We start from the raw sequence: 18777 nt of genomic DNA, 5'->3' as shown, positions 1-18777 counted from the left end.
TGAGGCAGTTGTGGCAAAAAGATTATCAAAGGACAAACAAGAACTAAAACAAGTATGAAGATGTATATGTGCAATAAACTAGATAAAGAACAATAGTGTCATATGTCAATGAGCAAACTTCTAGTACAGGACAGACGTACATAGAGGAACTATGGACCAAGTTTAAAAGAATAGTTGGTCATGCACTGGGTAGATATACATCCAGCAGAACAGTCAGTGTAAAGAGACTTCTAAAAAAAAGAAAATGCAGACACAACTGTATAATATGCATAAAACAAAGCATTGGGCTATAACAGAGGGATGCTAAATGAAATTCATTTGGCTGTCTAAAGAATAATGTGTGAAGCCACCAATGATTACTATAGCAGAATTCTGTCAAATGTTCTTTCATAAAAACCCAAAGAAATTCTGGTTGGATGTAAGGGCTGATTGTGGCACCAAAGTTAACATCCAACCTCTCACAGATGAGATAGGAATTATTTTTGAAGACATAAAAGCAAACATATAAATGCCCAACTCCAGTTTTGAATGTTCCTTTGCACAAGAAAACAAAGAGAAGCACCCTAATTTAATCCTCGTACCATTGAAAAGATGAGTGAAATAAGTGTTAGGGTCAGTGGCTTTGAGAAAAGCTGAAATCATTAAAACTGAAATAAGCTCCAGGGCTCAATGGAATCCTTGTCAGATTTATACTGAGTTTGTGGTTGAGTTAGCCCCTCTTATAACTATAATCTATCTCAGATCCCTTGAACAAAAGCCCAAGCCCAGAAGCTCAAATAAAGCATAGTTCACACGCATTTACAGGAGGGGTAATAGGAGTGTTTCACAAAACTACTGTCCAGTATCCTTGACATTGGTTTGTTGTAAAATTTTGTAACATATTCTGAGCTCAAACAAAGCGAGACATCTCGAACAGAATGATCTCCTCCATGAAAGCCAGTATGGATTTCAAAAACATTGATCATGTGAAACACAGCTTGCACTTTTCTCGTGTGACATACAGTACTGCAAGCTTTGGATCAAGGCAGTTAGGTAGAAACAGTATTTTTTGATTTTTGAAAAGCATTTCACTCAGTACCACATCTAAGCTTATTATTAAAAGTGTAGTCATATGGAGAATCAGGTGAATTTTATGACTGGATTGAGGATTTTTTTGGTAGGAAGAATGCAGCAAATGATCTTGGGTGGAGAGCCATTAACAGAAGTTGAAGTAACTTTGGGTGTGCCCCTGGGCAGGTTGCATTAGTGATGTCACGAACAATATTAACAGTAACCTCAGACTTTTTGCAAATGATGCACTAATCTTGAATGAAGTACTGTCTGAAAGAAGCTGTACAAATAATAATCAGTCAGATCTTGATAAGATTTCAAAGTGGTGCAAAAATTGGCAAATTACTTTAAATGTTCAGAAATGTAAAACTGTGCACTTCACAAATTGAAAAAAATTAATATCCTATGACTATAATGTCAGTGAGTCTGAGTTAGTTGGAATCGATTACCTTACACAAATACCTGGGGGTAAAACTATGTAGGGATATGAAATAGAATGAGCTCACAGGCTCAGTCATGGGTATATCAGATGGTTGACTTGATTTTATTGGTAGAATACTGGAGAAATTCAATCAGTCTACAAAAGAGATTGCATACAAATCACTTGTGCAACTCATCCTAGATGAGTGCTCAAGTGTGAGGAACCTGTTCAAAACAGGCATAAAAGGGAATATTGAATATATATTATTTTGCAGTTCATTGCACAGAAATCAGTCTTAGTAAATGTCAACGGAAGTCTTCTAAAGTTGATAGCCAGACTATATTTAATATGGCCTTCATTTTCTGTACAATGATGAGGAATATAATGAGGGATGGGTCATTCACTAATTTTCCACAAGATCTCAAAAAAAGTGAGATCTGGTAATTCAGGGGATCATTCAAAATTACAAGTATCTTTGCTGTTTCTTTTTCTTCTTCTTCTTCAAAATACTGCACAGGGTGTGTAAAATGGATAGGCACAGTGTTGTCTTGAAAAATTCCATTCATACTTGCAGGAAAGTGCATCATTAGACTCGCCCAGTGTACAACTGACCAGATATTCATTTATGTGCAAATGAACTATTTAACCAAGACACTGGACGGAGGCTTTGTGGACCACGTAACACAAAAACTTACTCTTTACTCAAAAAATCAACTTAACTCAAGAAACTACTTAATAAACACCAGTAGGTGCTACAGTGCTGAGAATATAAATAAGTTTCACCACAGCTTGAGCAGAGAAAATTGGGTAGAAATACATAAATGTTCAAATATTGATTACAAATTTGACAGCTTCATCAGCAACTTTAGTTATTACTTTGATTTCTGTTTCCCCTTATAAAGAAGAAAATACAAAAAGGAAATGTAAAAATAATAACTTTATTGCCACTGGAATACAAATATCTGTAAAACAAAAAAAAGCTTACTACAAAATATGTCCAAACAGAACACACATGCAAAGTTTGACATGTATTTCAAAATCTATAAGAAAATCTACAGTAGGATCATACAACAGGTATAAACAATAGCAAATGACAGAAACATAAAAACTCTGAAAATAAAATTAAAGGTATGTGGAATTTTGTAAGAACGGAGACAGGAGCAGAACATCCAAAATTTCAAAATATTAACTTCTCAAAAACCTAGACCCTAAAAAAATTGCAAATCAATTTCAATCATACTTCACACAGGTAGCAGGATACCTCATTCAACAAAACTCACAGTGTGCAGTAGTGAATCAGTTCAGATGTATTTCAAATCAAGACTCTCTTTCTACACTTGACTAGTGTGAAAGAAATGCCAGATACCATTAAGAAACTCAAATCAAACCACACCTTTGGTATAGACATTATAACTGACTATTATAAAGAAATATGCCCCCTTCATAATCGAGCCTCTAGTCAACATCTGCAACTGTTCACTCACAGATGATGCATAAAAGAACTGGAAACAACCAAAGTAAAGCCTCTCTATAAAAAAGTGATTAAAACATATGTCTCCACCTACATGCCTATATCACTCCTATCTGGGTTTTCCAAAACAATGGAGAAAATTTGCTATTAGAGATAAATAACCTTTAAAGAAAAAAATAGCTATGTCTCAATTATCAGCATGGTTTTTGTAAATCAATATCTACTGAGACTACCATCTTTGCATTCCTGAATCAAGCTTTAAATGTAATTGACAACAAAGAGCACATTTCTGAATTTTTTTAGGCATTTCAAATGCATCTGATGTCATAAGTCACAACATCTTGCTTACAAAGTTACCTGCAGAATAGAGAACAAATAGTTGAACTTCCATTCCAAGAAGGAAAAACCTTGAAGACTTATCACTCAGAAAAACTATGTAATAAGTGCAGTGTACCACAAGGCTCCATTCTGGGACCAATTTTGTTTTTGCCCTGTGTAAATAACCTGAAACCAACTAGCGTCCATTACAAATATATTAAATTTGCCAATAACACAAAAGTGTTAGTCAAAGAAATGACTGAAAAAAGTTGTATAATGAAATTAAAAAACGCACTTAAGATGTTGCAAACTGGTTTCCTGCAAAAGTCTGATAATAAATATCCAAGAAACAGTTACTATGACTCTAGACACCATACAGAATAACTCTCTGCTAGCACCTAAAGTTATTCACTAGAAACTTGGAAAATGTAAATGCTACAGAGTTTCTTGGATTATGGATCCAGAAGGATCTGAGATGGATCCAACATATAAAATATGCAACTAAAAGACTGGACATCATCTGCTAGTGCATGACAATTCCTCCAAGTTTCAAATTAAAGCAAAAAATAAAAATAATGTGTATTTTGCCAGAGCAGAATCTCTACTGTGATGTAGCATAATCCTCAGGTTAATCTCAATTGTTAGCAAAAGTTGTTTCACAGCCCAAAAGAGAGAGAGGTTTGTGTGAGTCGTGGAAATTGCAGCTCTAGAAACTTGTGCAAGCCTTTATTCACAAAACTTCAAGTCCTTTCATTGCCTTGTTACTATGTTTTGTAAGTAAATTTTTTTATTAGGAAATTTTAGATGATAATAACCAGCTGTTAGTTAAAAACCAAGGTATTCACTCAATAACACAAGAAGAAACCAGGATATACATTTCCAAAATTCAAATAAACGCTGAAGAAAAATGGACCATTCAACCAGGAAACATGCTCTACCATAAACAACCTTGTGGCAGCAAAATGATCAAAAATATTTCAGCATTTCAAACAGTTGTTCATACATAACTACCGCAGGACTGTTATTATGGTGTAGCTGAGTACCTAGCAGATTAAAACCTAAATGTGTACATTATTATTGTAATAAACAGCAATAGCAGAAAATTTGCATAGATTGTGTTAAGCATGAAACAGTGGAACAGATTATAAAATTTGAAGATCTGTACACAACTGTGTATTTCATCAGTAAATGTTCTTACAGCACAAATAAAGATTTGTTGGCATATAGAAGCAGAATATTATACAACATATTTTCATCACAATGTTGTATAAATTGTAAATATCTATTAATTTTTAAATTTCTGTCTTTTACACAATAAGCTTCAGCCTATAAACAATGGTCACAAAGATACTGCAACAACTCTAAACATCTTCTTAACTCGATTAATTGTCGTAAATTCATAAGCAGTTGACAATGTTGTGTACGTTTGTGGTTTTTGAGCAAAAATGATGATATAAACTATGATCACACAATGAGATAAATATCGTATTGCTTTTTTGTGTTCTTATGAAAAATATCCAGGCATGTATCTTTTCTATTATTTAATCACAATTTGAACTGATGAAACTAAGTTAACGGTGTGTGTGTAATTTGCTTACAGCCTTTTGTATGTAGACTCCTGTATATTTGTAACAGATACACAATTTATAATCATCACACTAATTTATATTGTCTCACCTCATCTTTTCAGAATACTGACAGTTTGTATGTATGTACAAACATGATGAAGAGGATCAAGGAAATAATACAATACAATACAGACAACAGACGGCCCACTGATAAATAAGGTGAAACTATATACACAAAAATACAAAGGTTCATATTCCAAATATCCCCACTCTGAGGTCAAGGGATGGATGAGGAATCTTTGAAGTCTAACATTTATATAAAGATTACCAAAGGTTTTCATTGGAACTGCTGCTGAACTAAAACTCACGATCTATCTATTGCATGTAAAATGATGAACCAAAATGCATAAGCCTATCCATAATTTAAACAAACATTTAATTCTTAAATTTATGGCAATCATTTTTCCCCTAACATGTGAAGATAAAAATGCTGCTTTTACAGCAGTGACCCATCCACAAGGTAACAGTAGGACAATTTCAGCATATTTCTTTCTGTGGCTATTGCACACATGTATTTGTACTACTTAAACCTATGTCAAGGAAATTTGTCTTAAAGTGCACCCAAAAGAACTCGCGGGCCGGAGTAATAAATATATACAAGCTGTTTAAAGCATCCCCCATCTTCCAGCAGCCTATATTGCAAAACATGTATATATTTTTTTCTACCTAGTTTCAAGGTTGTAAATGTAGTGTTTATAGTAAAATGGTATTTTTGTAGCTTAATAGTGTATTATTTATTGAACTACTACACGCCAGCTCTTCAGCCTTCACTTGATGCACTAGACATAAATACCCTCAGTCAGTCTTCATCAGATTGATAAATTGTATCTCTCTCGCTGTGACCAAACACTTATTATCTTCTGATCGATTAGACCAATTGGTAATTGCTTAAAAATTCCTCATAAAAACCACTGGCCCATACGGATGTCCATTCATGCTGAAACCATTTCACCTGATGGCCAAAAATGATAAACACAAGACATAAAATTTAAATGCCCATCCCACTGAAACAGAATGTTCAATCTGACTTACATCATAGATTAAGTACACAAAAGCTCCTAATATGTTATGCTTGGATATTCTCCAGAAAGGTCAATCGATTCTGGGCCCAAGGTTTGGTCAGTTGGTCTAATGTTTCATCTCCAATTATAATTTTTTTGCCATTAAGTGAAACTGAGTGTATCAAGTGCACTAATGTTGTTATACCAGCAGCAGTAGTAGTAGTAGTAGTAGTAGTAGTAGTAGTAGTAGTAGCAGCAGCAGCACAGTAGTAATAGTAGTTGATGCTGTTGTTGTAGCAGCTTTATTCATCTGCAGTTCTCTTCAACTAGAATATCAGACATGTCTTGGTATTACAATTTCAGAAAAATAATGCTATTCATATATCCAGGCTCTTCCAAACCTAAAAGTCTAATATCCGAAGGATGGGACAGAGTCAGTAGTGACCTTATAGTAGGACCCATTCTGGCATTTGACAGAAATTGTTTAGGAATCACGAAGGTTGGATAAATCTGCTCTGTTTAAAACAGTGCTACTGCATTGTGTTTACCCCTAGTGTAAAATACTGTTTTACAAATAAGTTATTTAATAAAGGAAAGGACTAATGCTACACTACTAATTGATTTCTCATTCCCAGCCACTACAACCACTATACACACATGGTTTTATAATAGTACACACACTATCAGGACTATTAGTAGTTGCCAAAAGTGGGTTAAATTATATTGACTCCCTGAATCTGGACCACAACAGCAGGGTGTAATATGACTAATAAGTACCGGTAGCCAAAGGAAATGAAAAGACGTATATAAAATGACTGAATGTAGTCAATGTGATGTACCATAGGGCTTCTTGACAAACTAAACGAAACCCTTACAATCCTTAGAACGGAAGAATAAAAGATGTTAGTTTCAAATTACGATCTACTTGCCAGAACAAAGAGTCCTGTTTTTCCCTGAATTCCGTGCGAATGGAGGTATAGTGTATCTTCTCATCAAATTCTTTCCAAACACTGACAGCTCTCTCTCTCTGTATGTGTGTGTGTGTGTGTGTGTGTGTGTGTGTCTTCGTTCACCGGTACTTAAGTATTTAGTGTTTCTTAGCCGGTATCTCATATCGACGTTTAAGTTTTATAATTTTACGTACAGTATGTTGTAATTTGTAAATGACATTACATTTACGTACACGAACATGTTCTCTTCACTTCTCAGCCTTCTTTTGTTGGGACTGTTTAATATTATTTACGACTCGTAGGCCTAATGTTGTTGCATCGTAGTTCGGAGTGCAAATAAAATTGTTATCTGTAGATCTCTTCATATATGGCTTGAAGTCAAAGGCGGAAGAACGCAAGACCATACCATCTTTCTGGCTGATGTCAGCTTGAATTAATGTAACCAGTGTTAATGTAGTAGAGTGAAGGGAAAGTAGTCTTCGCGACATTCCGCTGTCTTGAGGAAAAAAAGCATTCATTTCTGCAACGCTGTTCAACGCTAACTTTTACACATTTCTTCCAGTTCTTCACGGGTATTAAAATTAGGCCAATAGCACTTCAAGCTGAGAGTGAAAGAATGCCTCATGGAAAGACGGAAGTAATTGCCAGTCAAATACTATAATTAATGAAAGAAGTGTCACCGTAACGTCTTTCACAACGAGAGGCTGGCTGGGTGATTGATCGGATTTATTTAGTCAACGGTCAACGTTAACCTCATTTACTCACGAAAGCAGAGGGCGCAGACGAACCATGAACAGTTTGCCAACTTCTGTGCTACTGATGTCTCTGAAGAGGTAGGCTCTATCTAACTTGATAACTTTCCACGAGATATTACGGGAATAATGCATCAAAATACTACACAATCATTCGGTGATCTCAATAACTTAGAACCAGCTTTGAGCGCCAGTATTCGGCAACGATGGGACAAGTTTGCGGAATTGACATGTCTCGGCTGCAAAAGCTAATAACAGCTTCGGCCTCCTTCGGAAGCTCTCGGGTGCGCTCGGCTGAGCGGCAGTTGGCGGTGCGCTCAAATTATCGGCAGGGCGGCACTACCGGCTCAATGCACTCGGCAGTCCAGTCTTGGCTTTCATCAAGTTGTCGCTGATTTTAGAATTTTTTCTGAACAGTTTAAAACAGAGATATCAATTCTGTGTTTGTAAAAATGGCGGAGACAGTGACGTAAAAATGACGGGGATGTTGTGTGTGGAAGTGAGTAGTGTTCCTGCGAAAAACGAAAACAATATCGGTAACAGTACAGTGTGTGTGAATTGTAAGGACGAAATTATTAAGTTAAATGAGTGTATTTCTAGCCTTCAGCAAATCGTCAGTGTATGGAGTAGTGAGATGTCAGAACTTCCAAAAGAAATAAGTGAGTCATTAGTCAAACAAAAGGCCATTTCTCTTCCGCAAAAAAATTCTAACGAGTGGACAAATATACCACATAAAAACAGGTGTGAATACGAAAGCACCACCAGGGAGTAAAAACACCAAACAGTTGGCGGTTAAAAACAAATTTCAAGTTCTTTCCGTGAGTGAAGAGGCGGATTTAGGCCTAACATCGGTAAGGGAACATGAACTTTTGAACAAACTTTGTAATCAGAATGATGATCCAGGCTCCGAGTTCAGCGTTAACGCAAACAATGAAGGTGCGAAATTGAGCATGCCATCTATTATACATAATAATGGGGCATCTATTGCACGTAGTAATGATAAAGACACTATCAATCAAAACATACAACAGTGCATAGACGAAAGTAATGTATTATTTTTAACAGACAGTCACGGCAGAAAAATGACGAGACTATTCAAAGAAAACACGAAATACGACGCAACAGGTTTTGTGAAGCCAGGAGCAAAAGCAAAAAACATTGTTGGTGTTGATTTAAAAGACAAAATGTACGGGAAAAAATGACTATGTTGCGTGTATAGCGGGTGCAAATAATGACGCGAAAAACGAAGCAAATAACTGTCTCACTGAACTAAAGAAATTCCTGGAACGCAGTAAACAAAAAAATACGATAGTTGCAACATCACCACACATATATGATCTAATGTATCACTCTTGTGTAAGTAAAGAAATTCGTAAAACTAACATTAAAATAAAGCAGATGTGTTCTTTGTTTGGAAAATGTAGCGTCCTTGATATAGGGAATTTTAACAGATGCCATCATACCAAACACGGAATTCATCTAAATTACGAAGGAAAAAAACTTTGTATGTAAAATGATAAATGAAACCATTGCGAACAGAGAGAGAGCGAACAGAAAAATTCCATGTTCCGGTATGGGACCAGTCTCAGCTAAAGAAAAAGAAGCATCCTCAAAAGCAGCAGAATCGTCAGTGGCGGAACCAACACGTAGAACAACATATTCAGCGGTAACTATTGCCCGTCCTACACGCAACAGAACACAAACTCAGCGTTTTTTTATGGTGAGTAACACGAGAGATGAGGATTCAAAGTTGCGTGAAGCATCTCTCTCGTGTGTTCAAAAAGGTGTTGTTGCAATATTTATAAATAATAATATAGTGTATAAATCCCTAGATTTAAGCAAATACTGTGATGAACAACATTTTGAGGTGTGTGGCATTAACAGCAGACAGTGCAACTGTTATTGTTCTGGCTGTTTACAGGGCACCTGCTGGAAATCTAAATGTATTTCTAAGACAAACTGAATTACTTCTGGCCCAGCTATGCAGGAAAACTAAATCTATCATTGTTACAGGTGACTTCAATGTGGACCTTTTAACAGAAAATAGAAACAAGACAGATTTTGAACATTTAATGTACTGTTACAATTTAGTACCAGTGGTGGACACTCCAACTAGAGTAACTGCCAGCTCTAGCACTTTAATAGATAATGTGTTTGTAGATAAGAATATTTGCAATAATTTTACCATGAAAAATATTATAAATGGTCTCTCTGAACATGAAGGGCAATTCCTCACTCTCAACCAAATGAATGTGCAAAGAACAGAACATTTCATTTGAAAAACATTTAGGATTATAAACATACACACAACTGAAACATTTAATCAGCAATTACGGCTTGTGGACTCGTCTCCTGTATATGCTACAGTTGATGTTAATTCAAAATTTAATGTATTTATCAATGAAGTTACAAGCCTTTTTGAACAAGCATTTCCTAAAAAATCTGTGAGAGAAAACCTGTTCAAATCTGGAAACAAGCCTTGGATTACTAAAGGCATCAAAATCTCTTGTAAAACAAGAAGAGAACTATATGCTACAGCCAGGAGTTCAAATGATTACAGTAGGATTACACACTATAAAATCTACAATAAAGTTCTGAATACGACAATTCAGGCAGCAAAGAACATGTGCTTGAAGGCAAAGATTGACAACTCGAGCAATAAAGTAAAAACTATCTCGAAATTTCTAAGAAGGAAACGGGGAAAAATGCAGTTTGTAGTGAAAATTTCCAAATCAAAAGTGAGAGTAATCTTGTTAGCGATCCAAAAAAAGTTGCAGACACATTCAACAACAATTTTTGAACAGTAACAGAAAAAATAGGTTTACAAGGGTCTATGAAGCAAGCCATCAATCTTTTGAAAGCTAGAGTACCTGGTTCATTACAACATATGAAGATAAAAACAGTCACTGTTCAAGAAATTGAAAGGATTATTAAATCCCTGAAAAGTAAAAACTCTGCTGGAATTGACAACATTTCTAACACATTATTAATATACTGCTCCAGCCATGTAAGTAAAGTCCTTTGCCACATTTTTGATGCGTCACATAAGCAAGGAATAGTCCCTGAGAGGCTTAAGTATGCAGTTGTAAAACCGCTCTATAAGAAGGGGCAAAGGTGGATACTGCTAACTATAGGCCAATATCACTACTGACAAGCTTTTCAAAGGTTTTAGAGAAACTAATGCATGCCAGGATAGTTAAGCATCTTCAGTGAGCACAATAGCTTCTGCAAAAGTCAGTTTGGATTTCAGAAAGGTTTGGCAACAGAAGATGCAATATTTGCATTTACTGTCCAACTCTTGGAATCTATCAACAAAAAACTGAAAGTGATTGGCATATTTTGTGACCTTACAAAAGCATTTGACTGTGTAAATCACCAAATTCTTTTACAAAAAGCTGCACATCTCGGTATAAGTGCTGCAGCAGGGAAATGGCTCGACTCATATCTGTCAAACAGGAAACAAAAAGTTGTAGTATATAGTCAAGATGGTGTCCCAGTATCTCCAGAATGGGGTACATCACGTGTGGAGTGCTGCAGGGCTCAGTTCTGGGCCCCCTACCTTTTATTATATTTACAAATGATCTTCCTCTCTCTACAGGATATTGTAGATTCACCATTTTCGCGGATGACACTACACTACTTATTGATAAATCAGTAGATAAGCTTAAGGTAATGGCAAATAAGGTTTTAAATGAAACGGTGAACTGGTTCAACATTAATGGTCTTATTTTAAATTACTGTAAAACAAACTACATTCAGTTCCACAAAACATCCAGAGATGAGGAAATATTTGTAAAGGTAGGTGAGCTGACAATAATCAGGGTAGATTCCTCAAAATACCTAGGCTTGCATATTGATAGCAAACTGAATTGGTCAAACCATATTGTGGATCTGTGCAAAAGACTAAGTTCAGCAACATACGCATTGTGCATTGTTTCTTCTTATAAAAATATGGAAACCATGAAGTCAGCGTATTATGGTTACTTTCATGCAATTATGGCATTTGGAATTTTATTTGGGGGAAATCAGCCACTGGCTAAAAAAGTACTGTGTGCACAAAAAAGAGCAATAAGGGTCATGTGTGAAGTCCATCCTAGAGCCACATGCAGGAATCTTTTTAAGAAGCTTTGAAATATTTACATCCACTGCGGAATATATATTCTCGTTGATGTGCTTCATAAGGAAAGAAAAATCCATCTTTAAGCTGAATAATGCATATCACAGTCACAATACTAGAAGGAAACATGATATCCACTACGAACAGTCAAATCTAAGTATGGTGCAGAAAAGAGTCCATTTCAGTGGCTGTAAGATTTTCAATGCCCTCCCTTCAAGAATTAAGTGCTTGGTAGATGATAATCTCTTGTTTAAAAAAACCTTAAGGCAGTTCCTATTGCAAGGATCATTTTATACATTAGAAGAGTTCCTGAACTACAGTGTTTAACATCTCTTGTATTGTAAATTGCAAATGTATGTCCAAATTTGTATTTGTAATACCGAATATTTTTATTGTAAACAAATATTTTGCAATATTTATTTCTCTGTAACACTTACTTTTTTGTAATCTTTATCTCTCTCTAAAATGTATTTTTGTAGTGGGACCTAAATTACTGTTTACTGTTTTTTGTTTTGTAACCTCCCCCCATGAACCATGGACCTTGCCGTTGGTGGGGAGGCTTGCGTGCCTCAGCGATACAGATGGCCGTACCGTAGGTGCAACCACAACGGAGGGGTATCTGTTGAGAGGCCAGACAAACGTGTGGTTCCTGAAGAGGGGCAGCAGCATTTTCAGTAGTTGCAGGGGCAACATTCTGGATGATTGACTGATCTGGCCTTGCAACATTAACCAAAACGGCCTTGCTGTGCTGGTACTGCGAACGGCTGAAAGCAAAGGGAAACTACAGCCGTAATTTTTCCCGAGGACATGCAGCTTTACTGTATGATTAAATGATGATGGCATCCTCTTGGGTAAAATATTCCGGAGGTAAAATATTCCGGAGGTAAAATAGTCCCCCATTTGGATCTCCGGGCGGGGACTACTCAGGAGGATGTCGTTATCAGGAGAAAGAAAACTGGCATTCTACGGATCGGAGCGTGGAATGTCAGATCCCTTAATCGGGCAGGTAGGTTAGAAAATTTAAAAAGGGAAATGGATAGGTTAAAGTTAGATATAGTGGGAATTAGTGAGGTTCGGTGGCAGGAGGAACAAGACTTTTGGTCAGGTGACTACAGGGTTATAAACACAAAATCAAATAGGGGTAATGCAGGAGTAGGTTTAACAATGAATAGGAAAATAGGAATGCGGGTAAGCTACTACAAACAGCATAGTGAACGCATTATTGTGGCCAAGATAGACACGAAGCCCACACCTACTACAGTAGTACAAGTTTATATGCCAACTAGCTCTGCAGATGATGAAGAAATTGAAGAAATGTACGATGAAATAAAAGAAATTATTCAGATAGTGAAGGGAGACGAAAATTTAATAGTAATGGGTGACTGGAATTCGAGTGTAGGAAAAGGGAGAGAAGGAAACATAGTAGGTGAATATGGATTGGGGCTAAGAAATGAAAGAGGAAGCCGCCTAGTAGAATTTTGTACAGAGCACAACTTAATCATAGCTAACACTTGGTTTAAGAATCATGAAAGAAGGTTGTATACGTGGAAGAACCCTGGAGATACTAAAAGGTATCAGATAGATTATATAATGGTAAGACAGAGATTTAGGAACCAGGTTTTAAGTTGTAAGACATTTCCAGGGGCAGATGTGGACTCTGACCACAATCTATTGGTTATGACCTGTAGATTAAAACTGAAGAAACTGCAAAAATGTGAGAAATTAAGGAGATGGGACCTGGATAAACTGAAAGAACCAGAGGTTGTACAGAGTTTCAGAGAGAGCATAAGGGAACAATTGACAGGAATAGGGGAAAGAAATACAGTAGAAGAAGAATGGGTAGCTCTGAGGGATGAAGTAGTGAAGGCAGCAGAGGATAAAGTAGGTACAAAGACGAGGGCTGCTAGAAATCCTTGGGTAACAGAAGAAATATTGAATTTAATTAATGAAAGGAGAAAATATAAAAATGCAGTAAATGAAGCAGGCAAAAAGGAATACAAACGTCTCAAAAATGAGATCGACAGGAAGTGCAAAATGGCTAAACAGGGATGGCTAGACGACAAATGTAAGGATGTAGAAGCTTATCTCACTAGGGGTAAGATAGATACTGCCTACAGGAAAATTAAAGAGACCTTTGGAGAGAAGAGAACCACGTGTATGAATATCAAGAGCTCAGATGGCAGCCCAGTTCTAAGCAAAGAAGGGAAGGCAGAAAGGTGGAAGGAGTATATAGAAGGCTTATACAAGGGCGATGTACTTGAGGACAATATTATGGAAATAGAAGAGGATGTAGATGAAGACGAAATGGGAGATACAATACTGCGTGAAGAGTTTGACAGAGCACTGAAAGACCTGAGTCGAAACAAGGCCCCCGGAGTAGACAACGTTCCATTAGAACTTCTGACGGCCTTGGGAGAGTCAGTCATGACAAAACTCTACCAGCTGGTGAGCAAGATGTATGAGACAGGCGAAATACCCTCAGACTTCAAGAAGAATATAATAATTCCAATCCCAAAGAAAGCAGGTGCTGACAGATGTGAAAATTACCGAACTATCAGTTTAATAAGCCACGGCTGCAAAATACTAACGCGAATTCTTTACAGACGGATGGAAAAACTGGTAGATGCAGACCTCGGGGAGGATCAGTTTGGATTCCGTCGAAATGTTGGAACACGTGAGGCAATACTGACCTTACGACTTATCTTAGAAGAAAGATTAAGAAAAGGCAAACCTACGTTTCTAGCATTTGTAGACTTAGAGAAAGCTTTTGACAATGTTGACTGGAATACTCTTTTTCAAATTCTAAAGGTGGCAGGGGTAAAATACAGGGAGCGAAAGGCTATTTATAATTTGTACAGAAACCAGATGGCAGTAATAAGAGTCGAGGGGCATGAAAGGGAAGCAGTGGTTGGGAAAGGAGTGAGACAGGGTTGTAGCCTCTCCCCGATGTTATTCAATCTGTATATTGAGCAAGCAGTAAAGGAAACAAAAGAAAAATTTGGAGTAGGTATTAAAATTCATGGAGACGAAGTAAAAACTTTGAGGTTCGCCGATGACATTGTAATTCTGTCAGAGACGGCAATGGACTTGGAAGAGCAGTTGAACGGAATGGACAGTGTCTTGAAAGGAGGATATAAGATGGACATTAACAAAAGCAAAACGAGGATAATGGAATGTAGTCAAATTAAATCGGGTGATGCTGAGGGAATTAGATTAGGAAATGAGACACTTAAAGTAGTAAAGGAGTTTTGCTATTTAGGAAGTAAAACAACTGATGATGGTCGAAGTAGAGAGGATATAAAATGTAGACTGGCAATGGCAAGGAAAGCGTTTCTGAAGAAGAGAAATTTGTTAACATCGAATATAGATTTATGTATCAGGAAGTCGTTTCTGAAAGTATTTGTTTGGAGTGTAGCCATGTATGGAAGTGAAACATGGACGATAACTAGTTTGGACAAGAAGAGAATAGAAGCTTTCGAAATGTGGTGCTACAGAAGAATACTGAAGATAAGGTGGATAGATCACGTAACTAATGAGGAGGTATTGAATAGGATTGGGGAGAAGAGAAGTTTGTGGCACAACTTGACTAGAAGAAGGGATCGGTTGGTAGGACATGTTTTGAGGCATCAAGGGATCACAAATTTAGCATTGGAGGGCAGTGTGGACGGTAAAAATCGTAGAGGGAGACCGAGAGATGAGTACACTAAGGAGATTCAGAAGGATGTAGGTTGCAGTAGGTACTGGGAGATGAAGCAGCTTGCACAGGATAGAGTAGCATGGAGAGCTGCATCAAACCAGTCTCAGGACTGAAGACAACAACAACAACAACAATCTCTATCTATATCTAAAATGTATTTTTTTGCAGTGGGACCTAAGTTACTGTTTTTGTTTTGTTTTATGTATTACCATAAATTCTGGCCAAAAGCTTGTAAAATTGACACGTTCCATATCCTGTGATAATGTCACAACATGGATCACCAGAACAAGAGATAAAGAAATAAATAAATAAAAATAAAAGTAAAGCAAATAAAAAATCCAAAATATAGGTACCGGTTTTTATTTTGCATTTGAAATACTTTTCTTCCAAATGCATTACCTGTTTTATTTGAAATACTTAAAACATAAATATTTTGTTTTTGTAAAGTGCAAAACGCTGTCTTTGGAATTTTTATTTCATGCTTCGCAGTTTTCGTTCGCTTAATGAGCCATTTACTTAAACAATAATAGTTCTACGATGGACACAGGTGGTGTAATAAGACCAAAAGTATATCTGTCAAGTGGTTACAACCATGACCCTAATTTTTAGAAAAGGCAGCAAGCCTTGAGTACATATTATATGTTTACCATTATTGTTACTTTAATGGAAAACGTGCCTGCAATCATCTGATAATGCCTAGTGATCTCAAAAGGAAGTGAAGAACGGAGTGAGATCAATATCGCATTTTTGTGAGATCACGAGTTTATCATGGGCAACACTACAGAGTTCCTTCAATGTGACAGTGACAGCTATACCTGTGTAAACAATGTCTACTACAGAACACCAAGATATAAAAGTTCAAGGACCATGTTACGATACGGAAACAGAGACCAATAGTATCGCTCCCAGTGGTTTGCAGTAGTTTGAATACTGAAAAATAAGGTACGATTATCTGTATTCTTGCTTTTCGAACTGCAAGTACTAGATGATAGCATTTTTCATTTATATTTAATGTGTGTTCTGGTAGTAAAGTTTATTTATTAATTGTAGAACCCAATTTGGAGTTTAGTCAATGTCGCTGTTACAAAGTGGAAATTATGTTTTTGATTATCACTTCTTAAGTGTATTGCACTCTTTAAACTGTATTGTAAATATGTTGATAGTATTATGCTTAATCTTTGCTTTCATTCATAATATTGGGTGGAGAAACTAGTTCAACATATATTTTTTTTTCGTATGAAACAGAAGCCTATATTCGGTGGATTTCTGTCTGTTTCGGCTTACGATTCCATGCGCGAATTGCTCAATTTAAATGCATTGTAAGTATGTAGCCCGTATACTGCGTTATTTTTAATCCGATTCGTTTTTCATACTCTCGCATTTTATGATGGATACAGAATGTTTCATTGACTTCTGCTAAAATGTCCTGTTTATTGTACTGTATCTGTTAATAACATGTGAAAGCATTGGCATCAACTACTGTCACATTTTCAGCACTTGCAAGAAAGAATGCTGTAGACATTAAAACTCAAAGCATACTCATCTACGTCTACATCCACGCTTTGCAAGCCAATGTGGAATGCATGGCACTCAGTGATAAGAATCAATACAAAGCAAAATTACATACTCATTATGTTACAAAAATTAATAAAGTTGAATAACAGTTGTATAAACTTATTAACATGTAGTTCTCGGTTAAATGTGAGAATACGGCAAACGGATGCAAAAAAAGATTAAAGCAAGTAACGCAAAAGCAGCTTCTGTTTTATATGAAACAAGAACAAATACAGAATCATTTACGACACCGGGTATTACGGATGCGAGCGGAGGGCAGTCGGAATACGAGCAACATTCTTATACAACGCAATTGAAAGAGTGCAATACACACAAGAAGTCGTATTTAGAAACACGATATGATAAACCAACTCCTGTGAACTACGAAAAGAAAGCCAACATGGAAGTCTCTTAATCAGTCAATAAGAAAGTTAGATGGATTGATAAACTTGCTGTGCTCCAAGTGGCCTGGCAGCGAACCAAGATCTTGTTACCGGAAGTCCTGATATGAGTTTCACCCTCGTGATGTCTACATCTACGCAGTACTTGAAAAACTGCTTGTTCCTTTTGGATTAGTATTGAAAGTTTTTATCAGACGTCGCTAGTTTCGATATTATTGTTGTACTTTCGATGTTTAGTCATCACTACGTTGTAAGTGCAGACAACGATTTGACCGTGGAGATTGATTGTTTCTTATGATTTTGTTCAGTTTTTTTCATCTGCTCGGTGTAAATGGATGAAATAGAAGTTAAACATTATTTTTAAGTTTAAATAAAGGTCAACTTGTTAAACATAATAATATCGTTATTTCTAGTAATCTAACCTAAAATAAAAATCCACCATTTCGATACTTGTTTGGTAACGTGTAAAACTGTACAGAAAATAAAACTTCCTGGCAGATTAAAACTGTGTGCCCGACCGAGACTCGAACTCGGGATCTTTACCTTTCTTTTTCCCCGTTGTTGATCGAAGGGTTTGGTCGTCACATGACATCCGTTGAAGTTAGTTTGTTGATCCGTATATTCAGTTTTTTTTTTTTTTTATTACAGAGGCCAACCGGCTCTCTGACCGAAGACGCTGAAATGTGTGCCCCGACTGGAGCTATTGATGTTTCCACTCGGGACCTTTGCCTTTCGCGGGCAAGTGCTCTACCATCTGAGCTACCGAAGCACGACTCACGCCTGGTCCTCACAGCTTTACTTCTGTCAGTATCTTGTCTCCTACCTTCCAAACTTTACAGAAGCTCTCCCGCGAACCGTTAGTCGTGCTTCGGTGGATCAGATGGCAAGCCGGCACGGTACTCAGCGTGTTTGGTCAGAGAGTTTAGCTACCCTCTGTAATAAAAAACTGAGTTAATGGATCAACAACGAACTTAAACAGATGCCTTCCGACGTCCGCCCCAAGCAGATGCAACGAACAAAAGTGAACAAAATGAGATTTGAAAAGAAATAAAAAATAAAAAAAAATTGTAGAGCACTTGCCCGCGAAAAGCAAAGTTCCCGAGTTCGAGTCTCGGTCGGGCACACAGTTTTAATCTGCCAGGAAGTTTCATATCAGCGTACACTCCGCTGCACAGTGAAAATTTCATTCTGTGTACAGAAAATGTTTTTATGTACACTAACTTCAGTAGTCAGCATTGCATGGAAGTCAAAGTTTTATGTACTTGACCATACCGGTTTCTGAAGCTTAATGTTATAGCACTCTCAGGTATTGTCTGTCTACTGTTATTACGCGACTAGAAATCAGCTTACCTCCTAGTTCTTTTCGTGACATGTCGGCGCAATTTGGAATATTTCGTGTCGACTGCTCGGTTTCCAA

At 36.8% G+C, this 18777-nt stretch overlaps 1 protein-coding gene across 3 annotated transcripts in view; it reads right to left on the bottom strand.

The window, feature by feature from the left end:
- The window catches only part of LOC126272167 (uncharacterized), a 167167-nt gene extending 159346 nt beyond the window's left edge, over positions 1 to 7821 (bottom strand). Inside the window, exon 1 of one of the 3 annotated variants that reach the window (XM_049974807.1) lies at positions 7073 to 7821. Coding sequence is in view for 1 of the 3 variants with exons in the window: in XM_049974803.1 (XP_049830760.1) it covers positions 6819 to 7002 (184 nt within the window). In the remaining 2 variants the exon portion in view is untranslated. The other 2 variants (XM_049974808.1, XM_049974803.1) reach the window with 2 other exon arrangements.
- Between the last annotated feature and the right edge of the window lie 10956 nt (positions 7822 to 18777).

This window comes from Schistocerca gregaria, chromosome 5, assembly GCF_023897955.1.
Source record: "Schistocerca gregaria isolate iqSchGreg1 chromosome 5, iqSchGreg1.2, whole genome shotgun sequence".
NCBI classification, from domain to species: Eukaryota; Metazoa; Arthropoda; class Insecta; order Orthoptera; family Acrididae; genus Schistocerca; species Schistocerca gregaria.
Note: the sequence above shows the minus strand (reverse complement) of the source record. Positions and strands in the feature narration are given on the sequence as shown.